Source organism: Oncorhynchus clarkii, chromosome 6 (assembly GCF_045791955.1).
Source record: "Oncorhynchus clarkii lewisi isolate Uvic-CL-2024 chromosome 6, UVic_Ocla_1.0, whole genome shotgun sequence".
In the NCBI taxonomy this organism is placed as follows: domain Eukaryota; kingdom Metazoa; phylum Chordata; class Actinopteri; order Salmoniformes; family Salmonidae; genus Oncorhynchus; species Oncorhynchus clarkii.
In genome coordinates this window covers 25,567,271-25,579,084 of record NC_092152.1, presented here as the reverse complement: position 1 = coordinate 25,579,084, position 11,814 = coordinate 25,567,271, and the positions used below count along the sequence as shown (strand labels likewise).

At 41.9% G+C, this 11,814-nt stretch overlaps 1 protein-coding gene across 2 annotated transcripts; it reads right to left on the bottom strand.

Annotated features, from left to right (window-relative positions):
• Nucleotides 1–1,779: 1,779 nt before the first annotated feature.
• Nucleotides 1,780–11,535, bottom strand: LOC139410866 (carnitine O-acetyltransferase-like). 2 transcript variants are annotated; one of them, XM_071156466.1, is made up of 14 exons: nucleotides 10,845–11,535; nucleotides 9,629–9,907; nucleotides 9,163–9,281; nucleotides 7,967–8,020; nucleotides 7,195–7,360; nucleotides 6,873–7,047; nucleotides 6,481–6,659; nucleotides 6,264–6,364; nucleotides 3,784–3,903; nucleotides 3,568–3,690; nucleotides 3,359–3,494; nucleotides 3,198–3,260; nucleotides 2,934–3,071; nucleotides 1,780–2,729 (listed from the first exon to the last, which is right to left on the bottom strand). In XM_071156466.1, exons 1-14 carry the CDS (start codon nucleotides 10,869–10,871, stop codon nucleotides 2,514–2,516), a joined length of 1,896 nt encoding a protein of 631 aa, XP_071012567.1. In that variant the 5' UTR covers nucleotides 10,872–11,535; the 3' UTR covers nucleotides 1,780–2,513. The 2 variants fall into 2 exon arrangements, with proteins under 2 accessions (XP_071012567.1, XP_071012568.1); XM_071156467.1 differs by lacking the exon at nucleotides 3,198–3,260 and having other exon boundaries at nucleotides 10,845–11,262.
• Between the last annotated feature and the right edge of the window lie 279 nt (nucleotides 11,536–11,814).

Genomic DNA, 11,814 nt, shown 5'->3' with positions numbered 1-11,814 from the left:
ACAGTAAGCTAGGTGTCAGGTCTTTTTATCCATAGCGGTGTTGGTTGGGGATCAGTATGTTGTGCCTGGGAGTGGCAACATGTCATTAAACATCACTCACCCCTCTCCTCTAGAGGACAGTCATCTGGTTCACCATCTGTACCTGACCTCCTGCCTCTCATGGAGGAGCTGCTGCTGCCTGGACCTGTTTCCAAAGGAGACACATACAGGTCAGCATGGAGAGAGACATTCACAGACATGACAAGACACTCAAAATACAATTTACATTTAATTTAGCAGACGCTCTTATCCAGAGCAACTTACAAGAACAATTAGGGTTAAGTGACTTGCTCAAGGGCATATCGACATATTTTTCACCTAGTTGGCTCAGGGATTCAAACCAGCAACCTTTCAATTACTTCCCCAATGCTCTTAACCGCTAAGCTCCCTGTTGCCCATCACATACAGTGCAAGCTGCACAACTGTGAGAGACACCCAAAAAGAGAAGTTTACTGAATCCTCAAAATAGAAATGAAAATAAAGACGATACCTCCTTCTGCAGGTCTATCTGAAATATGGAGAAGCATATGGAGAGCAAACCAGTCTAAACATCACATACCAATTCTATACACCCATTAGTAATAATGCATTTATGAAAAAAGATACCATGGGGAAGGTGGATCATTGTTACAACATCCTTCTCTGTCACCTGTGGCTAGGGTAAGTTGGACTAGTAACTGAAAGGTTGCAAGATCAAATCCCCGAGCTGACATGGTAAACATCTGTCGTTCTGCCCCTGAACAAGGCAGTTAACCCACTGTTCCTGAGCAGTCATTGAAAATAAGAATTTGTTCTTAACTGACTTGCCTAGTTAAATAAAAAGGTAAAATAAAAAAATAAGTCACTTTGGATAAAGTTTCATAGTGCTGTGCTGCCTTTGATCTACAAATTATTTTTGACATAAGAGTTGTAATGTCAAACGTTAAACGTACGATTAAACAATCATTTTTTGTTTGTTGTGGTAATAGATAAAACAGTCTTGCTCACTTACAGCAGCCAGAAGACCTCCAAGAAGAGTAATCACTCATCACCGTACCATCACGTATGACGGTACGGAGCGGCTATGGGCTGAAACAGAAGGTATATTTCAATCATGCTGTTTTTCAGTGATAGAAGAAAAGATTTGGTATAATGACATGCGAAATTTCAAATAACATGATTTGGTTCATTTAAGACACACCCATATGCCTCTCAGTGTTGCTCCCACAGACTGATGTCCAGCTGTTTGATCCCAGCGGAGTCATTGAGAATCCAACGATGACCTCAGCTTTGGGCCGTCTCACCTTGCAAGTGCTCATCAATGCCCCTCCCTCAGTAAAGATCAGGATCCAGACTCTGCACATGGGCCCCATGGACAACAGCACAGCAGCCCAGTCCACCTTCATTATGGTGAGGGAAGAGGGAGACCGTTCTGTTTTGATTCTTCAGTATTTCAATGCAAACTATCTAGTTGAGTGTACATTAAACAATGAACCTTCATCTTGACATGTATGCCATTGTAAAAAACATTATGTCTCCAATACCATCTGCATTACATACGAGATGTAGATGTCTTGAAGACCAACATGTTCAAGGGCCAACAGCTCTTTCACTAGCGCTCAGCTGGAAACATGGTGGAGATAGAATTCCATGGCAAGTACCTGCATAGCAAGGCTTCCGAGCAAAATACTCATTTGTGGAGCCTTGATCTGTGGCTCGTCTTTCTATTATACAGTATTTAATGACATTTAGGCCGTTACCGGAGGACAGTTTTTCCTTAGTTTAATCAATATTGTCAGGTTTTGCAACATTAAAATAAATACTCAAAGTGTAAATGATTATCATTACAGCAGTCTTTGGATTCGTTTTTTTAGTTGTATAGAAAACATTTACCAATGTGAATCACAGCAGAACCACTCAGCAAGTCATTATTATGGCTCATCTGGTATAGTATGGCACACAATTTCATTACTTAAATAACTTAACTGTTGAACTGATTATTTTTAAAATATGAAATAACAAGTATGTAGGTAAACAAACGGAATAAAAACATGTAAAAACCACCAGAATAATATTTAAGACAGCACCAACATGTGTAGACTTAAAAAAATAAAAAATAATATTTTTCAAAAACATAATATAGTCACCATGATCTGGTGTGGATCTTTCTTTAACATAAGGTGCCAACTATCTGGAAATGGACAAACCCATATCATTAAACATGAAATGTATTACTTTCCATCAGTCATACTCACTTTTCACTGAAGTACAGATATAGTCTCCTGGGTATAACAGGACTTTCCTTCCCACAAATATCAAGTCTACCTGAAGGGCCCAAAAGCTTTCCAAGGCCCACCTAAATCAGTGCAAAGTGCTTCTCCTCTCTCCATGTTACAGCACTAGATATACCAAGGTGGCTTTAGTTTCTCCCACTACATCCAGCACAGGTTCAGTCCCACACAGCCCTACAGAGGAGCCATGTCCCCTGTGGGGTTTCACTGCTTAGCATTAGCTGTTTCCTCCAGCAGAGACCTCATGTCTCTCAGAGCCTTCTTCACACCCCGGCCAAAGTTGGCAGCATGTGTCTCTTCACAGCTGTTGAAGGCTGTAATGGCAATGTTGATGTGGTCAGCCATGGGGTTGTAACACACTCCATAGCCATCCGGCACCATCGGACCGAAGCACATCACACAGTCCGTCTTAGCACCAGCCTGAAGGAGTGAAAAATTACATTTTAGACATTAGCATTTACAAATGCGGTCCAAACTAATAAACTAAAATTAGTACCAAACCTTACAAAGTACTTGTATTTACAATGTTTTTAGTCATGTTACCACTGGCTACAGGTCTGCAACTTGTCCTCTTATGTGTTGCATTTTGGGATGCTTAATATCTCACATAAACAGCTTGCATACCTGGCTGGTGGAGAGATTGAAATGTTCAGCCACAGCATAGGCTGTATCCATGAATATCTCTGGCATGGAAGTCAGTTCTTCAATCGCCTGCAACTTTAGGCCAAGGAGATGTCTGTCTATGGCCTGGCCATGAATTGCCTACTCAGTAACAGACATACATAAAAGCACAAAATAAATGTACATTGCAGTGGGTGGGGACAAGCATGTGTTATTACAGTAACTGTAGATTTCCATCAAAAACTGATCCAGAGTTCCAGTCCTCACCATATGAGTATATTCTCTGTGGGCTTGGCATGCTTTGTCCAATAGAAAAACCTTCTCTGCATTCTGTCAACATATAGTAAAACTTACATTATTGCAGTACAGTAACAGTCAGTGGTTAGTGTCTATTTACTGTCAACATCCAGGTTTCAGAGTTGACTCACCGGTTTAGCTGGGTCCTCCATCGCCTGGACAAAGTTGAGCGACTCGTTGGAGCAGGAGCGGATGGTGTCTGTTCGACCAAGTGCAAACATACGCAAGGACGCACTCTCATAGGTGGAACAGCACATCTTATACATTCTGAAACATGAAAGATCAGTAAGTCTCAAATGTGGCAAAGTTTTTTTTATAGTAGAAATGTAATAAAACCCACCTGAAGTAGGCAAGCTGTAGAGCCATTTGTATAAAGGCATCTGGACTCAACTTGTGCGCCCTTGGAACATTTCTCCCATAGTCAGAAAAGAACACCACGTTCACATCCAAGTCATGTGACATTCTGGGGTTAAAAAAAAGTCAGCCAAAGGGTGAGAAACACTTCAGACATGTTTGAATAGAAACTGCTAGGAAAACCGAAACAGAATCTACTTACATGTTCATATTCTGCTTGGCCGACTCAATATCCTTCTTCACCTCAGGTGTGATGTTGAAACGCAGTTTGGGAGGCATGGGCAGAGGGGTCATGGGAGTGCGTACTACCTCCATCCTCCTCCTGTTTAAACACAAAACAAAGGGCCAATCAGTTGTTGAAACAATAACAAAGCCCCGCCACTGTTTCAGTAATAAGCTGAGGGATTGGGCTAGAGAAATGTAATCACTCAAATTCATGGAAAGAGCTATGGATGCAAGGGCTGACCATCCATGATAAAAATAAAAAAATCATAGTTTTGACCAAGTTGAGGCTATACAGTGTGTTTCCCTATACTTTGTTTACAAACATTGGAGCAAAACAAGCTTAAATTACGACAGTTGAACTAGGCTCATGAGGAATTTACAAGTTATATTCTCCAAGAATAAATATACAGTGGGGCAAAAAAGTATTTAGTCAACCACCAATTGTGCAAGTTCTCCCACTTAAAAAGGTGGGAGAGGCCTGTAATTTTCATCATAGGTACACTTCAACTATGACAGACAAAATCAGAAGAAAAAAATCCAGAAAATCACATTGTAGGATTTTTAATGAATGTATTTGCAAATTATGGTGGAAAATAAGTATTTGGTCACCTACAAACAAGCAAGATTTCTGTCTCTCACAGACCTGTAACTTCTTCTTTAAGAGGCTCCTCTGTCCTCCACTCGTTACTTGTATTAATGGCACCTGTTTGAACTTGTTATCAGTATAAAAGACACCTGTCCACAAGCTCAAACAGTCACACTCCAAACTCCACTATGGCCAAGACCAAAGAGCTGTCAAAGGACACCAGAAACAAAATTGTAGACCTGCACCACTGCAATAGGTAAGCAGCTTGGTTTGAAGAAATCAACTGTGGGAGCAATTATTAGGAAATGGAAGACATACAAGACCACTGATACTCTCCCTCGATCTGGGGCTCCACGCAAGATCTCACCCCGTGGGGTCAAAATGATCACAAGAACGGTGAGCAAAAATCCCAGAACCACACGGGGGGACCTAGTGAATGACCTGCAGAGAGCTGGGACCAAAGTAACAAAGCCTACCATCAGTAACACACTACGCCGCCAGGGACTCAAATCCTGCAGTGCCAGACGTGTCCCCCTGCTTAAGCCAGTACATGTCCAGGCCCATCTGAAGTTTGCTAGAGTGCATTTGGATGATCCAGAAGAAGATTGGGAGAATGTCATATGGCCAGATGAAACCAAAATATAACTTTTTGGTAAAAACTCAACTCGTCGTGTTTGGAGGACAAAGAATGCTGAGTTGCATCCAAAGAACACCATACCTACTGTGAAGCATGGGGGTGGAAACATCATGCTTTGGGGCTGTTTTTCTGTAAAGGGACCAGGACGACTGATCCGTGTAAAGGAAAGAATGAATGGGGCCATGTATCGTGAGATTTTGAGTGAAAACCTCCTTCCATCAGCAAGGGCATTGAAGATGAAACGTGGCTGGGTCTTTCAGCATGACAATGATCCCAAACACACCGTCCAGCCAACGAAAGAGTGGCTTCGTAAGAAGCATTTCAATGTCCTGGAGTGGCCTAGCCAGTCTCCAGATCTCAACCCCATAGAAAATCTTTGGAGGGAGTTGAAAGTCCGTGTTGCCCAGCAACAGCCCCAAAACATCACTGCTCTAGAGGAGATCTGCATGGAGGAATGGGCCAAAATACCAGCAACAGTGTGTGAAAACCTTGTGAAGACTTACAGAAAACGTTTGACCTCTGTCATTGTCAACAAAGGGTATATAACAAAGTATTGAGATAAACTTTTGTTATTGACCAAATACTTATTTTCCACCATAATTTGCAAATAAATTCATAAAAAATCCTACAATGTGATTTTCTGGATTTTTTAAAATCATTGTCTGTCATAGTTGAAGTGTACCTATGATGAAAATTACAGGCCTCTCATTTTTATAAGTGGGAGAACTTGCGCAATTGGTGGCTGACTAAATACTTTTTTGCCCCACTGTACATATCATTCATTTGTAAGTCGAAAAATGGATGTAGCAATTGCTGTGGTCATGGTCACAGCCTGGTCATGGTCAGTAGGCCAGGGTCATGGTCAGTAGGCCAGGGTCATGGTCAGTAGGCCAGGGTCATGGTCAGTAGGCCAGGGTCATGGTCAGTAGGCCAGGGTCAGGGTCACAGCATGGTCATGGTCAGTAGGTCAGGGTCATGGTCACAGCCTGGTCATGGTCAGTAGGCTTCAAATGGTAGTTAAGAGTTTTTAAAAGGATGAGGCACAATCTGAACATCACACACTGGAAATCTTCAAAATGCTTGCTATGCTCAGGCACAATGCACCTGATCCGGTTGGAAAAATAGCCATTGCAGCCAGCAATCTGTGCCAAAGTTCTTCTCTAAATTACACAGTACCCACAGAAATACTGTGTACCATTTATTAATTAATTAAATATATTCTGTAATGCCTTACATGTACTCAACCACATGGTCCACCAAGAACACAATGGGTGGGCCTTCAGCTGGGGCATGCTCATACACCAGACCACATGTACCATCTTCACCCACAATAAACTGGGGATTAAATAACAAACATTATAAAAATGGCAAGAGACTTGTGAATTAAAATATGAAGCACAATATCTAGGAGGATGCAACCTTTGTTCTATAGTTCTAGTCTCAGAGCTCACCTGTAACGTCTTATCAAACCAGCGGTTGCCACTGTTCCAGCGACTCCCTCCACCATGTAGCATCTGGGCAGCGACCCGACTCTGGTACCGCTGCTCAGACATCTGTGGCATGGGGGCGTCTAGACACACCGTGAATATGCTCTTCTGGATAGCACGGACAGACTCCTTATTTGTCTTGTCTAGGGGGAAAAAAACGACAATAAGCAACCCAGCAAGGACCTAGAGGAAATCATTGACCAATAGCTCTAAAACAGTTTGTCCAAAGTGATAGGTTGCTTCCAGTTACTCTTACGTTATGGCTCAAGAATGGCTTTTGTATATTTGGTGAGTCACCCAATATGCTCCTCTGAGCCCTCACTGTCAAAGTGATGTCCCCCCCTCCATTGCCATACCTTTGATGAGGTTGTTGTAGGCTTTGCCCCAGGTGTTGCGGTGCTGGGAGGTCAGGATGCCGATAGGCTCCTTGTTGCTCTGCAGGGACGAGTTCCAGACCTTCTCCAGTTGCATATAGACCTGGTCCACCGTCAGTGGGGAGCCATCGCTGTTATACACATCCAGGACAAAGAACTAAGGCCAGAGGGAGAAGGCCAATCAGCATTTGAGATTTGGTTAAGTGGGTTACAGCCAAGAAACTAACAATACAACAACGTGATTGATCTCCTCTGTGTTGTAGCAACACAAAGCAGCAGCAAAGAGAGCAAAGCTCTAGTTTACCTGGAAGTTATGGACCACAGTGATGTGAGTAGGGGCCACTTTCCCGACAGCGTGGTTGACCACAGTGTCTCTCTTTGGTCCAGGGATACGACAGGAGGACAGGATCTGGTAGTACTGGTCCATACACAGAGGCTTCCCACCCAAATACTCAATAGGCAACGTCTCACTAAGACACAGAGTTAGAGTCAGCCGGGGTGACGAACACGTTAGATGTACAGGTTACTGCCAAAATAAAGGTAACACCAACATAAGGTGTCTTAATAGGCCATTGGGCCACTACGAGCCAGAAAAGCTTCAATGCACCTTGGCATAGATTCTACAAGTGTCTGGAACTCTATTGGAGGGATGCGACAATTCTTCCAGAAGAAATTCGATAATTTGGTGTTTTGCTGATGGTAGTGGAAAACGCTGTCTCAGGCACCACTCCAGAAGTGTTCAAGTGTTCAATTGGGAGATCTGGTGACTGAGACGGCCATGGCAAATTACTTAGATCGTTTTCATGCTCATCCAACCATTCAGTGACCACTCGTCCCATGTGGGTGGCGGCATTGTCATCCTATGGGGGCGTAGCCATGGGTAGCTAAAATAATTGTCTGCCCTGCATTTTTATACATGATCCCAAGCATAATAGGATGTTAATTGCTTAATTAACTCAGGAAACATCAGTGTGGAAGGACCTGCTTTCAATATACTTTGTATCCCTCATTTACTCAAGAGTTTCCATTATTTTGGCAGTTACCTGTATATCATTAAAATAGATAATATTACTAACCTGTCAATCATTTTTTTGAAGTCCAAAACCCCTGCAATCAATTTTGCAGCAAACCTGAGCAGAAAACATTGTTGAATTAATAATGAAACCATATATGGTATTTCTTCATCCAACTGACATTCAGTCTTTCACCGCTCCCCATCTCATGTTCTATTCACATAATCTACTCCGATACACTTTAGTGCACTATTTTGTTTTCCATGGCCTCATATCTAGTCTAGCGGTTAAGAGCGTTGGGCCAGTATACGAAAGGTCGCTGGTTTGAAAACCCGAGGCGACTAGGTGAAAAATCTGTCTATGTGCCCTTAAGCAAGGCATTTAACCATAATATGCTTCAGGGGCGCCATGCTGCTATGGCTGACTTTGTAAACAACACATTTCACTGCATCTATCCAGTGTATGTGACAATAACAATTTATTATTTATTTTATTATATTATTTTATCTCCAACCAGACTTGCTTACGTCAGACTCAGGACCACAATTATTATAAGAAACATCTGTCTATTTTGATTCTATAGCTCCATATTTCGTGAACTGTCTGTGTCACTCTAGTCTAGTGGCTAAGATGGTGTACAGTACAGTATATTGTTGAATAATTGGCTTTTCATATGAGCATTGGAGTCTGCTCTAGTATCCTCTTCTAGCCTACTGTATAAGTTTGGCACTGTCCGTAATATCGAAGCAGTACCACATAGCGGCAAATATTTTGCACGAATGGTCCAGCTGAAGCAAACTCAATGGCAGCACACTCTTACACCCATGTGTGCGTGCTCTCTCTATAGTACATTCACTGACGCGTTTTGCTCAACAAAAAGCCACGCAAGACCACAATGTTGACTGCGTACTTTATGGATCACGGTGGTCCAAAAAAGCTGAGCAATGCTTTGAACAGTGAATGTGCCTAAAATAGCCAGCACGGAGGGGAAGTCTGTCTAAAGGTCATTATGAAACTCAAGCCTATTCTCAAGTTCACAAGAGCTATGGTTTATACAACACTAAAGTCAATCACTTTCTACTAACTTGCTTTTTAAGAAGCAGTAGGCCTATAAAACTTGCTTTTCATTGATGTGTAGGACAGCCATAAAGACCTTTCAGTGATGGAGGGCTAATGAAGGGAAGGCATCTAAACTGTCTTGTCACAATGGCTGGTTTTAGTACAGTGGTCTCAGACACGCATGGTTCCTTGTTGCTCACCTCATTTGTCCTTGGCGATCTTGGAAGGTCATGCGGGGCAGGGCCACCCCTGGGCTGGAATAGACTGCCACAGGCATCCGGGAATCCAGATAGGCTGACTGCATCCACCACTCTGTGAGCTACATAAACAGCAATGACAATGCTATAGTCCAGCAAGTATCAGATAATTTTCTCCTAAACACATTCACAGGTTATGACATATGCAAGGGAGTAAACCTATGGGTAAATGTTAAATGTAATCTCGAAAAGTGCGGGAAATGGATGGAATTAACATCACATTTACGTAATTGCATAATGGATGTAATACAGGGATCTTTTCCTGCCAATCAACACAGATCTTTAGCTGTCTGTATCCCTCCAAGGACTTATTGTATTCTTCTTTCAACCTCTATGGGCCATGCGCTGCCCTACCACATAAACCCCTTCTTTATGTGACCATCTCTGTTCAACTACAGTATGTACCAACCCAGTTTCCTTTGTTGCTGGCTCTGCGCTCCAGGCTTCTCTGCAACCTGTCTCCCACCCCACCAGGAATGAGGAACTCCTTGACCAGCTTGCGTGTGTGATCCAGCTCCTCCTCACTGAGCAGGGGCTCCAGCATCAACAGGTAGCGCTCAAATGTCTGCCTCAGTGGAGGCACTGGCAGCTTAGGCAAATTGTCCTGGTGGTGCGAAGACCTCTCTGGGAGGATAGTCACTGACACTGGCTTGACCAGGTGATATGGCTTCACCAAGCCTGACCTTAGCTAAAAAATAAAATAAAAATCTGTCTTTGCATTTCTAATAAATAATTTGTTCTGCATTCAATATGACATAATCCAATACCATACATATCTAGGATAATATGTTGTGTCTTAAAGTATCTGAAATATTAATATCCACAGTTGATAATCCCATTGGCATATCAAATATATCAACAATGTTGGTTGACAACCACAGAGTTTATTTATAGGCCTATATTTGCCAGCAACTGTCAACACCATGACACAGAGTGCCATTGCAACAGAAACCATGACATAATAAAAACAGACAAATCTATGATTAACAAAGTGATTAACATTTATTTACATTCGTTTCAATGTAAAACGGTGTGATCAAAATAATCCTATTTCATGAATCCAAAAACCTTTTGAAATAATAGATTGTTAGAACACTGTATGATCTAATTTTATGACAGAAACTTGAGACCAAAACAGATCTATCAAGTTTAGTATGTTGTTAGGACTATTTGTTTGGACTGTGCTTGGCTGTCAAGTTTCCTGATAGCTTTTTAAAGTTAGAATATAAATAGCCAGTTCTGCTACAGTGCGTGAACACTTGCAATGAACATGCACCACATCTAAAAAGCAATCTGTTGGCTATTTAAAATTGTATAATAGTTTAACCCACTGTTTTATCTTAATCTGATATAGACAACCATTAAACCTTGAAACTGACGGCTATCCATGTTGTAACCTAATATAGAGACTCGAGTGGTAGCTACAATGGGGTAAATGCTAATTTGATATGATTTTCGTGGAGAAATTCGGAGTGGCCTGACTTCACATTTTAGGCTACAATTATAACAGTTGCCTAACCTGGTGCCCCACCCTCATTTACAACAGTAATAGTGAACGCGCTGCTCTTACTTATGGGCGCACAACTGCGCACTCATGAATTAGGCTCTAAAAACGTTTGACTCACCACTGCTCTCACAAGAAGACACAGCATTTTTTCATAGAAATGGCCCCGCAAAAAGGCTTTGCTTGTTGTTAATTAAAAAAAACACCTCGAACTGTCATTTCATTCCTCAAGGACGTAGCCTAAGCATGGCGTTTGTTACTCAAAATATCGGTGTTCTCCGCAGCCCTCCGCCCTTAACCCGAACCTATGGCTAGAGCTGGGTTGTAATCATTACTCCAATTCTGTTGCAAAACGTTTCGTCTGGTTTTGCAACAGAAACAGTCTACTCCAAAACGAAAGCGTAAACGATCGTTTCTATTGGGCAAATTCAAGTAGGTCCCTCCCCATTTCCGTTGTTAAACGGCAAAAGGTTTCCTTAATGAATACATCCTTGGAGAGGGCTAAAATTGTTGCCTTTTTCAATCGGCCTTCTCTATCTGGAATCCTTGGGAGGTCCGTACCCCTCATTAAAGGAGAAGGTACAGATAAATGTGAAGCATCCGGCTGGCGTTTTCCACTCACTACCAAATATGGTGATGAGAGGAAGCCAAGTGGCTGGCAGTGGGAGAAGATGAAGCGAGTTGGATTTGGCCGACGTTCTGCACATTTTCTCCATACAGTTTGTTACCAAAATTAACATTTATTTAAAAAAAAAAACAAGATAGACTGCTTTTTGTAGACTTTACCCTTTGCCAACGTTTCTAAAAAGGGCGTTGTTTAGAAAGAGCGCAAAGGCGAATTGAGTTATTGCACACGCGCACTAAACAGAGTAGGCGTTCCTTAACGGAAATATGCAAATAAATGTATTCTTTAGTTACAAAAAATATATAGTCCCTTGCTTTGTAGAGTGCCATAATTAAGTATGATGGCACAGAAATAGTGTAAGACATCATTACACAAAAATGTACTTGGTCTACAGACCTAATTAAAACAGCCTATACTGGTCTATGAAATGCATAACACACCTGCTAATTTTCTTATAATTTCACGG